The sequence below is a fragment of the Suillus clintonianus genome, assembly GCF_016758775.1.
Source record: "Suillus clintonianus strain FC179 chromosome Unknown DEU56scaffold_107, whole genome shotgun sequence".
Classification (NCBI taxonomy): Eukaryota; Fungi; Basidiomycota; class Agaricomycetes; order Boletales; family Suillaceae; genus Suillus; species Suillus clintonianus.
Genome location: NW_024539331.1, coordinates 39354 through 50790, shown reverse-complemented (window position 1 = coordinate 50790; position 11437 = coordinate 39354). Strand labels below are relative to the sequence as shown.

At 48.2% G+C, this 11437-nt stretch overlaps 3 protein-coding genes across 3 annotated transcripts; all 3 read left to right on the top strand.

The window, feature by feature from the left end:
• The first annotated feature begins 941 nt into the window (after positions 1 to 941).
• On the top strand, positions 942 to 3604 carry DEU56DRAFT_48468 (uncharacterized protein). The gene is made up of 10 exons (XM_041346450.1): positions 942 to 1410; positions 1465 to 1501; positions 1551 to 1677; positions 1738 to 1823; positions 1878 to 2493; positions 2546 to 2981; positions 3041 to 3080; positions 3129 to 3286; positions 3343 to 3417; positions 3488 to 3604. Exons 1-10 carry the CDS (start codon positions 1129 to 1131, stop codon positions 3542 to 3544), a joined length of 1914 nt encoding a protein of 637 aa, XP_041203631.1. The 5' UTR covers positions 942 to 1128; the 3' UTR covers positions 3545 to 3604.
• A 220-nt stretch (positions 3605 to 3824) lies between these two features.
• DEU56DRAFT_48278 (uncharacterized protein) lies at positions 3825 to 6039 on the top strand. Its single transcript, XM_041346437.1, has 11 exons — positions 3825 to 4153; positions 4204 to 4518; positions 4570 to 4689; positions 4738 to 4802; positions 4856 to 4919; positions 4971 to 4993; positions 5048 to 5108; positions 5178 to 5390; positions 5447 to 5463; positions 5515 to 5604; positions 5660 to 6039. Exons 1-11 carry the CDS (start codon positions 3914 to 3916, stop codon positions 5877 to 5879), a joined length of 1428 nt encoding a protein of 475 aa, XP_041203630.1. The 5' UTR covers positions 3825 to 3913; the 3' UTR covers positions 5880 to 6039.
• A 2146-nt stretch (positions 6040 to 8185) lies between these two features.
• DEU56DRAFT_829463 (general APC amino acid permease) lies at positions 8186 to 11263 on the top strand. The gene is made up of 24 exons (XM_041354484.1): positions 8186 to 8412; positions 8462 to 8468; positions 8519 to 8631; positions 8678 to 8742; positions 8797 to 8831; positions 8886 to 8894; positions 8953 to 8964; positions 9016 to 9023; positions 9071 to 9131; positions 9187 to 9257; positions 9316 to 9329; positions 9386 to 9412; positions 9469 to 9551; positions 9601 to 9734; positions 9792 to 9873; positions 9930 to 9990; positions 10041 to 10100; positions 10154 to 10326; positions 10381 to 10439; positions 10491 to 10564; positions 10615 to 10676; positions 10731 to 10833; positions 10885 to 10979; positions 11031 to 11263. The coding sequence occupies exons 1-24, from the start codon at positions 8261 to 8263 to the stop codon at positions 11112 to 11114; spliced, it is 1644 nt and encodes a 547-aa protein (XP_041203629.1). The 5' UTR covers positions 8186 to 8260; the 3' UTR covers positions 11115 to 11263.
• Positions 11264 to 11437: the final 174 nt, after the last annotated feature.

The following is an 11437-nucleotide window of genomic DNA, read 5'->3' as shown; positions in this document are numbered from 1 at the left end:
AGGTGCCCGCATACTAGTACAGTCACATATTTGTCTCTGTAAATATTGATATTAAGTTGCCACATCCTCAGAGACAACCAGATCAAAATTCCGTACCTGTCCGTGCTGGTGGAGGCCAGGTTATACCAAACTGGTGGACTTGTCGCGGAGTTCAAGTTGAGTGCTTGGCATCAGATCCGTGGTATATACGGACCGTCCGACGCGCGTGGGACCATGTATTACTGCCGCTGGGGCTAATGATCAGTGATTCAGAGGAATTTCAGCCAGATCCCAGCTGGTCACAGTTGTGCTGCATTTGCCTCGGACTCGAAGCTCCTTCATTCGATGAGTCACGGTTTAGTCATAGTGCGGAATTTAGGTAAATCCCGAACATCGTTGCCCGCGGTACTTTTACTTACCAAAAATCCATTACAGAGTGTCTTCGACGTTTATACTATCACAACTCGAGTCTCGAACACGACGAACCTAACGTATTGCGACAGATCAGATCGATCTCATGCAAAGCCTGCACATGCTCAACTCCGCGCCATACTTACATGTAAGAAGAACGTACAAAGACGATAATCGAGAGGAGCAGCAAGGTACGGTCTCATCCGTTTGACTTCAAGTTTAGATGCACCAGACCATGTCCCAGGAAAAGTTTTTATATTGTGCAGTTTCTGTACGTTGTTGATGCTGTAACAAAAAGTCTGCTTCCACGCACGCTCCACCATCTCGAAGGAAGACAGTGCCACTACTAGTTCTTCCTTCCATTAATCATTCGCGGAAGCTCCTCCCTCAGATCTGAGCATGCAGAGGCGAATCAAAAATTGAAAATGTGATCCTCCATATCGTACTAGTGCGTGGGCAACATATCTTTTTTCGAATCGAATCACTGTCCTGTTGGGGTGGGGGGTACACTGTCCTGCATCTTCGATTGTGCAAGTGCCCCCTGTGGGCACACATACAGCAATGTACTGAAAATACAAAGGATCTGTGAGCCTGCGTATCCACCCTGATCTGTTTATTAGGACATACAATCGATGATTCTGGGCCTGCATTGCATCTCTCTGGCCTGTATATGATACCAACGCTTCAGGCTGTTTGTTCCACCTGCCATCTTCCAATCAAAAAGAGCTTGTTAACGCAATGACCGCCTACTTTCAGGACAAGCCTGCTCAAACATTGAGCCTCATACCCCTTGACCTGCCTCTAGACCCCTCGGACTCGGGTGAACCTATTCTGCCAGACGAAATCGATACTTCAAACCCAGAGCAGGTTTTCGAGAACTTGCGCGACACGTTGAAGCCCGATTTTCCACCGCTAGATGTGCTACCCTGTGCCAACGTGCAGGTGGCACAGTTTAAGGCCTGCCCAAAGCAAGGCACCAAGGCATGCAGTGCATGCAAGTTAGTATCTTACTGTTCCAAAGTATGTCACGTGTGCTGCCAGTTCATACCTAACTCCTCAATACTTGATGCTTAGGAGTGTCAAAAAAATCATTGGCGCATTCACAAGTGTGGTACGTGGAATTACCGCGTCCCTATCTTAGTCTTACACTTCAGCTCTAGACTGCAAGAATCATCTCAAGTCCGATGATTGGAAACCGGCTTGGATCGTCGAGAAGCGCCTTCCTGCGGCTTTGTCTGAAGAAAGTGTGGCAGCGCATATCGTTGAATTCGACTCTGGGCTGAGTCTGTCAGCCACTCTGTTAATCATGCATGATCGGTGCTAACTTGTGGTTTGCGCGTACTGCAGATGGGGGAACATGCCCGCGATGGACTTGATCAACCTAGCGAAAAACGAAAAAGACGCGAGCCAGGATTTCTCAATTGCACTAGCTGGTTTGTGTTTGTTCTCTGTAATCGTGTCACCAATTGACCAGTTCTCTGCCGCAGCCTCTGGTGATCTTAGGCACGCTGTGCAGACGATCAATGCCCTCCCTGAGGACTATTCAGGTCATCTGCAAGTGTTGGTTAACGACTTCTGCCTACCAGTTGTCGCTCGCAACATTGTGATCCTGCTTATACTGGGAACAGTCCATGACGAAACGATGGCTGTTGACATCGCTCTTCACTTCTGGTACTCGGTTTTCATGCCTGTGGAGTACAGCACCACCATCATGACAATCATTGCCTCATTGCTGATGAGGATGGGCACAAACCTAGAGGATCACCAACCTTTGGGTCCATGTTCATCCCTGGACTGTTTGATTCCAGAATCGCTTAAGCAACTTTTACGTGATTTTGGGTTGCATTCAACTCTCTCCATGGCAAGTGCACAAAACGAGTACGATCGCGTGAGGAATGTACCATGCAGGGGCGATTTTCGAGATCGGATATTTGCAAGGCTCAAGCCATCCCATCGTCTCGCATTCCAAGAGTTTCGCCGGTTCGGTATTGTCCTTCCTTTCGGGGCTATGAACGCCCATTTCAACGTCCCGAACGCATCCCTCTTCTCGCCTGATGGGAAATGGTTGCAGACGGACTTCGCAGACCCCCTCGCAGGATGGGAGTGAGTAGAATCTAATCATGTGCCTTGAGCCTCGTTTTTATAGGTGTTGTAGCGTTGGCCAGGTTCTAGATGCGGGGACAGCCAATGGCGCGCAACCCGAGGACATCTATGGGTGTCTTTATTTTTTCCTCTCTCACCAACTGCGGACGTTTGCTCGGCATCTCCGCAAATTTCGGATCTCATTCCGCGTAGTAACTACTGACGCGAGTAATCTCTCTCGTCTGATTCGCGAGGACGACTTCTCCAGTTTCGGGATCCCATCGTCTGTCCGCTTCGATCGCATCGACGTGTCTAATATCCTTGATGTCAATTACCTCGGAATTCGAGATGTGCTGACGCATTGGGGTCCGTTACTGAAAAAAAGTCGGACCGCGGCTATAGTTGGGTATTTCATGAACTGGGCGATCGTTCAACCAAATGGCAGGGCATTTGCTGCTGGGCGTATTGAGTCGCCAAAGATCTTTCGCGCTCTAGTAGAGAAAGGAAGGGTGCGTGTATAATGCACTCTTCGCGTCAATAGGATTGCTGATAAGTTTCGTGTATCTAGTTTCCAGGTCTTGGACCCGATTCTCGGATATCAGATCCACGTAAGTCATTTGCTGCACCAGAAAGGTAGTATCTTATGGACGTCTTAGGGGACCTGCATATAGGACTTTTCCAAGTCGGGGACAATTTGAACACCGTGTATGACAATTCAAAGGCCTTTGCTCAGTTTTTGAAGCAACAAAAGCTGGAGGACGTCTTACACAAGACAAAGCTCAAGCTCAGGCAGACGCGTACTATCGTTCCTCACGTATGTTTTCCATGCGTTTCGGATGCAGATTCGCTGTGACAATTATGGTCTTACAGCGATACAAAGTGCCGTTGGACGCAGCACCGAATGCATTGCCTTACTTTTCGGACGATGAGAACTGGTATCAATATGTGCGTTTAGTCTGGTCGTGTTTTTCGTTGGTTTGAGCTCACGCGGGTGGTGTTTCGTTTGGTGCTCTAGACGCAGCTCCAGTTATTTTCGTGGACTGAGCGCTTTGTTGAGTTTGTTAGTGCATAGACAATCGTTTGCGGTTGAGATCCGTGGATCCGAAGGGGAGATTTGTTGCTCTTCACATTCATCCCACTGCTTCGCAACCAGCTTGGGGTTTACAGCTTGTGACTACCACCTTTCTGCGTCTTAAGAGGAAGGATTACCCCGTGGTGCTGATAGTCGGACCATGAGCGTATAATAAATAGTCAAATCCTTTTTTCCTATGTAATTACCCAGGAATATTAATCCCTCGATGTCGAGTTGCCGATATGCCAAATGTATGCATTACGCAATAGTTTGACACGTCGTTTGTGCTCTGTCACGTTTTATAAGCACACTATTTGCCCGATCTAATTAGCTATAGCAGCTGGTTCTCGGCTGACGTCGCTGTCGTTCATGATGGCGAGCAACTTGTTCTTAGGGACACCTCTACTACTTTCTCTCGTCTTGACTTGGACAACGCCAGTACTCGCTCACGAACATCATGGAGCAGACCTCACAGAAGAACAACTACATGCCCCAGTCGATGCCATCCTCTGGATACACATCGCCCTCCAAGCTATCGTCTGGGGTATCATATTCCCCATAGGCATGGTACTCGGACTCACACGAAGTAAATGGCATGTTCCCGTACAAGTACGTATCATTTTCCCCCCTCGCCTGAATTCATTCTGAGTTACGTACAGAGCCTTGCATTTGCCCTAACTTTCGGCGGCATAGTGCTTGGCCATGCCCATGGCGGTCGACAGTTCCCTTCTTCTATTCACTCACATCTTGGCTCATGGATCTTGGTCCCTGTTCTCGCCCAGCTGGGTCTTGGAATCTATCTAAAGCTTCATATCCATGAACGTACCGTACGGCCGTACGCTGTGCGCGCTCATGGTATCCTGGGACGTGTATGGCCTGTTCTTGGTTGGGTTCAGGGCTTGTTTGGCGTCATCACGTTGAGGGGGTTCTGTGGGGAGGTGGGAGCCGGCCAATGTGCCGCGCACTATATTATGGTAGGTCCACGTATATGACCCCTTTCGGATAGTGCTCATCAGAGTCTACAGGGAAGTGGATTCATTGGCTATGGTGTCATCATGGCACTCTTACTTGTTGTCGGTGACAACTGGGTGCGCCGCAGCGGCCGCAGTCCGGAATGGTGGGATTCATGGGTGATCATGCTTTGGGTACGCGTACCATGTGCTTACAGTGTGTTTGAGCTGAGGTTCTGACAGGGCATGGTCAATACGTTTACTGAGCATCACGGTGGCGAATGGAGTGTGAAAGATATGCAGCATACGTATGTCTGTTCTGAGAATTGTATTGGTCGAGTGATCGACCATCCCCATGTAGGGTTCTTGGTGTGCTCTGGTGGGCAGGAGGTGGTCTTGGCATCTTCTTGTCTCGGAATAATCAGGTATGTGCCCAATCCTTTTTAGTGGATTTCCAAGTTCATCTATGCACGTAGCGAAATGTAGTACCTGGCGTGATGTTCGTCTTGTCATTCACTCGCTTGTACTGGTCGACGGTCTGATGAACGTTTAGCATAATATTAACAGGATGGGCTATGTCAGACCACGCTCAGGCTCTGATGTTGTCCACGAAGGTAAGCATCACGACACGTTGCAAATACTCGTTATTCGCGAGTTTGTGCTGATGTTGGTTGTGTTGTCAGGTTCACTCCATGTTCGGATACTCGCTGATGCTCGCTGGTTTAGCGCGTATCATCGAGGTTTGTTTTATACCGCTACCGCCTTCACCACGATCGGAGGCACCTCCACTGGATGATAACGATTCAGAACACACATTGGCACCTCCTGTGCCAAATGATACCCGTGTTGCCAGGAAAACAAATGCTGCGCGGACATTCAGGCACTTGTCACCGTTTGTTAGTATTCATTCCTTGACGATCGTTGTGACATCACTTATCGCATTGTTTACCAGTTGCTAGTTGCTTCTGGGTATGTTACCATTATACCACAATCAAGATTAGTCCCTTGACGTATATTCAGGTTGCTGTTCATGTCCGCCACCGATGAGGAGCTCGAAGCTGTCCACGAAGCAGGAATGGATCACGTCACATATGTGCTGTTTATGTACAGGTGGGGACCCTTCGCGAGTTCACATCAATCCTTGTCGACTTAGTTCTTCTCACAGCATTGCATTCCTGTTCTACCTCCTTACTGTGTTCTTGCTGCACCTTTACTCCACGTCTGGGCGGAATGCGTCGTCTGCGCAGCAGCCTAGTGTTATTTTTTCGGCTGGGGATATTGAGCTGTCGGGCCCGAGCGATGCGAGTAAGTGGTATGCGCCATTACCAAGGGAGGCAGGGAGGTCGGCGGCAGTGCATGTACTTGGAGAAGACGAGGATGATTGATGTACGTACATAGATTTCTGATACTAGTACTGTCTACATAGTATCTATTTCCTGTGTACCCGATAAGCTTAAGGCTGCAAGGTGGAAAACATCGATCAGCGCAGGATGTCCCAGCCGACGACCGTGGGTTGCTAGCTGTACATGGCTTCTCTAATTCAAAACATTAAAAGTCGAATAGAGGGTTTCCACGAGAACTCACCTTATATGCGCATGCGCATATACGGCTGTTTTAACGAAATTTAAGGTAGCAGGTACTTATCACTCCGCCCCCTAGCATCCTACCCTTTTGTACCTCATTTAAATTATTGAGCCAGCGAATATGCATATGCGTGCCAATCCGGATATCTACAGCCAATCCAAATATTCGCGTTCGCCGCCGGTGATACAACTCCGGATCCAGAGTGGCACTGTAGTATGTAGTAATAATCCGATGATTTCCTGCCGTATTTGTATTTTGGTGGGCAGTTTGAGGAAATACCGACCTACATCGACGCAGAAATCATATTCTTGCGGAACATCGATTTGGGGGGTGAAAACGGAAGCAAAGATGGGAGCATCCATCTCCTTTCTTTAAATCGGAGTCGGATGACATGACTGTGTACCGGCGGTACCGACGTTCCGTGCGCAACGACTTGCTTTTTCAAATATTGGTTACTGAGGATCCGCTGCACAGCACTATCACGAGTGCGCTCCTCACTGCGCCATCATACCAATCAATGCGGGGATCATGAAGCTTGACCTTGAATGGGCTTTAATTCTCGCCATCATCCAATAATAGGTTGATGATACCCCGCGTAGGCCAGCCAGTGTTTGCAGTGTAGTCTGAATTTTGGAGGCGATGGCGGAACACATCAGAAAGGAAGGTCCATTGCGCGCGCTGAACGAAGAAGCGTGCGAAACCGTTGATTAGGCGGCGCGCGTACTACTATGAGTCTGACACAAAGCTGTCAATGAGTGTCAGTACTGCGGTGAACTGCCTTGAGTTGCGCGACGATAACGATAGCATTAACGGCGCCGGTTGCCAGCGGGGTTCTACACTCAATCAAAAGGAAGGTGAGTCTCTTTACTCACATTTGACATACATACTACCCCCTGGGTCGATACAGCAAGTGGGGTCACTATACCGATAGAGCCGCTCGGTGAGGCTGTTGTTGCGACTGACTTTGACAAGGAGGACATATTCTAGAACGTCGGATAGGTGTATATCCCTTACCGGCAATTTCCCATGAGGTTTCGCCGATGCGTCCACGGACGATCTCGGGAAGTCGTGATAATATGAAATTAGTTGCAGTCTCCAGAACGTTAGTGGAGATGAGCACGGATGAACGAGGAACGAGACATATGCTAAGATTAATAGTTGGCGCGAGGTGATGATGTGACATAATGTGCCAGCCTTCGCTACATCATGATGGGGGGAAGATAGCCTGAAGGGGGTACATCGCAAAAGTCTGGAACAACCTCCTTGACACTACTCCATGAAAGAAGCGTGTTCGATCGAGGTCGATGATCATCGCATGTGGTGCTGTATATGAAAGTAAACGTGGGTAACGAGGTGAGCCCGAGGCGGTCCACGATGTCACATGGCACTCGTGCCGCACTTTGTCAGAGCTGTATGGAACAGTGGACACAGCGATAATGGCTATTGGGCCACGCCCTGATTGGCGAGACTGATTAATGATATACCACATTTTATACCAGTGCCAGCTTGTCTATCCACAAAGCGCGCCAGCTCCCCGACGGCCAAGGGCCAAGCCTGAAGTGGTTCTAAACCGATCCGATCCGACGCATGGAAACCAAATGAATTTGATTCAGAACGTTTACAACATCACATATTGAGGGCAAGTTTGAATACACCTTAAATTTCAATGTCTCCTCGAATCTTGAGGGGGAGGAGACTCAGCGATACTGGAACGAAAACTTTGCGAACTTACGGTACCTGTGAGACCCAGAACCGGTTGATTCAGATGAGGACACCTTTCTAAATTTAGTTGTGAGGTACGAGCCGGCAAACACCGGACTTATCGTGACATATTCCAGTACTGTTCACTTTGCTAACTTTTCAGGCTTGAGGGATCTCGTCTAACGCCATTACGCACAGCCTACCCATTCATTGAATCACGTTTCTGTATTCTTGACACGGTTATTTATTGCACCGATACTCAAAGCAGCAATTGGCAGTAAAATTTCCTATCGACATGGCCACCAAATGGTTCCTATCGTATATTCTTTGATCCGTATCCCAGGCACCATCTGGCACCGTGCCATGTGTAGCTACCATACTTAATACCCAATGATGACAGCACATTTAAAACCGACCCTCTGAATCCCCCCCTCATCTATACCCGCCACCCTTGAACGCGATCCCCCTCGTTAACTCCATCATGAGTAGCGAGGATCGCAAGTTTGACGCAGCTAGCGTCGAGAAGAACCAGCTCGATGAAGGAGTTCACGTCGTCGCTGACGGAAAACACAAGTTCGATGTCGCTTCCATCGATTTGGTACAACGTCGACTCAAACAACGCCATGTGCAGATGTATGTCTAGCTTTAATATGTGATAACGTCTTTGTTAATTTCTTTTTAGGATTGCTGTATGTCGTGTCATGGTCTTGTCCTTCCAGTTGACTTACCAAGACTCTAGATCGCTGGAACACTCGGTACTGGGCTTTTCCTCGGTTCTGGGAAAGCTCTCAGCGGTGCAGGCCCTGTTGGTGCCCTTATCGCATACGCCCTCGTCGGCTCAGTGGCATATTCGTACGTTCGCACCACTTTATTATATCATTTCTCATTGCTCTTCCAGGTCATTGTGTTCTATCGGTGAAATGACGTCCCATGCCCCAATTTCAGGAACTTTCCCTCATTTTGGTCTGTAGCATAGTTCATACTGCTCAAAACATCCCATTGACCGATATTGTTCAGCCGCTCGATGGGTCGACCCTGCTCTTGGTTTCGCAGTAAGCACTATTTTTTCCATTCAGTAGTGCCATCGCTAATTCCTTGATGTTCAGGTTGGATGGGTAGGTCCATTCTTTTACGGTTTGTGGCATTTCTGACAGGCATCACGATGGTATTCAGAACTACTTTTATGTGAGCTAATAATTCATCCATATACACAACTATGTGCTAATGAACCAACAGACTAACGTGTATGTCTATTTTTGTCCATCCTGTCATTACGTTTACACGCGTACAGGATAACCGTGCCGGTCGAAATCACGGGCGCTCAGATCCTTATCACTTATTGGGATCCCGATGTAAGCCAAGCATATTTTTTTTTCGTCTCTAGCCGTGTTGATCCTTATCGTGTAGACGAATCATGCGGGTATCTACACTGCAATTATCATCGTGTTTGCTTGCGCGACGAACGTTTTCGGTGTACGGTATGTGGCGTTCACCCTGTCTACCACGCATCTTCTCAAGCTCCACCTTTCCCATCAGGTATTTTGGCGAAGGTTAGAAATAACTCTTCTTGGATACTCGGCTCGGACTTAATCTTGTAATCTACCAGCGGAATTTGTGTTCTCACTCATTAAACGTAAGTTTGATAGCTGACATCTTCCGTGGTATTTCTGACTTACGTACTATCACAAGTCACGATGATCACCGGTCTTATCCTTGTTGGTTTGATCATTGATCTTGGCGGTGCACCAGATCACCACAGACTGGGCTTCCAGGTTGGCATTAAAGTCAATTCGAAATAAAGTTGTCTAACGCTGAGGGCAGTACTGGAAAAACCCCGGTGTCCTTGCAGGCGCTCAGCTAGAACCAAACCATGTTGGCTTGGACCGCTTCCTGGGCATACTGAATGTTCTTGTTCAAGCATCATTCTCGTTCCAGGGCATGGAACTCGTCGCCATGTAAGTACATCACATCCGCCAACAGAAGAAACTCATTTTCCAAATCGATTTTCATAGTGCTGCTTCTGAGACTGAAAACCCCCGCCGGAACATCGCAAAAGCCGTCCGCAGGGTATTCTTCCGTATTTTAGTTTTCTATGTAAGCCTTGGTGGTTTGGCTGGAACGATCCGGACCCTGATGGAGGATTTACGTAGATCCTTGGTATCTTCATCACCGGCCTTATTGTTCCTTATAACGATCCCAACCTACTCCACTGTAAGTCCTTGCACATGTCAAGCAGGATGGGTCTGATATATCTGGTATAGCCACGGGTACTGCTGCCCAATCTCCATATGTCATTGCGATGACAAATGCCGGGATTAAAGGTAACATTGACGACAATCAGGACCCGATCGTTTATTCATATTTACCTGAACAGTTCTGCCAAGTATCATCAATGCCGGCGTCATGACGAGTGCATTCAGTGCTGCAAACTCGTTTTTGTTCTGTTCATCTCGTATCCTGTACGGTCTTGCTCTCCGAGGACAAGCACCCAAGGTTTTCGCCAAGTGCACGAACTCTGGACTTCCCCTCGTCGCTGTTGCGTTCTCTGTGCGTCGTGTTTAGGACCATCGCACCGGGATATGGCGCTGATTATATATACAGAGCATTTTTGCACTCCTTGCGCTCATGAACGTCGCGTCGGGTTCCGCAACGGTGTTCAAGTAGGCGTGCACCTAGTGGCGTACAACCTGTACTAACGTTTGATAATCTAGCTGGTTCGTCAACCTCTCAACCGTGGGCGGCTTCTTCGGTTGGGGCTCTATCAACTTGACCTACCTGTTCTTCCGTAAGTCCTTTATTCGCTTATTTCTCATCCAAGCCTCACAAGATACGCAGACCGTGGAATGAAGTTCCAAGGCATTGACCGCAAAAAGCTACACTACTGGAACCCCCTCCAGGTACGCGCCTACTATTAATGCGCGCTCGTGCTGATACTGACACGCCGCCTCCAGCCGTGGCTTTCGATCTGGGGACTGAGCTGGTGCATCTTGTTTATTATCATCAACGGATTCGAAGTCTTCTGGGATTTCACCGCCGCTGGCTTCCTCACTGCCTGTGCGTGTGCCCGCTGTTCCGTGACAAATCTAGACTAATCCCATCTCGCAGACATCAACATCCCCCTGTTCTTCGGTCTGTACTTTGGCTGGAAGTGGGCAAAGGGCACTGAGATCTGGAAACCCAATGAAATGGACTTTGTTACGGTGAGTTTGTCTTGGTGACTCGTCCTCGACTCGAATTGACACGGGATTTAGGGTATTCCCACCCCGGAGGAAACGGAGGGGCCATACTACCCTCCTGTGGGTTTCTGGCAAAAACTTGCTGCTGCCTTGTTCTAGGGGTTGTATGTCAATGTGGCTGGTTGTTGTATGAATCTAGTGACTGTATATCGGCTCTTGTTTTGGATAGGAGCTGTAATATCCCCCCCACCCCCTTGTTTTTTTTTTCTTTCTCGATTTAATGTTAAGTGGGCGGCTTTTGCCTGTTTGTTTATGGTGTGATGGGTTTTTGAGAATGAAATGGGTGCGATAAATGTTGGGTTTGCTTTTGCTGTATGTACAGCATTGGATATATGATGGTCCAGAGCAGAAATCCAAATCCAAAAGTCGTTGAAGGCGATGCTCGCTTCTTGTTATCAGTTGAATTGCAAGATCTATATAGG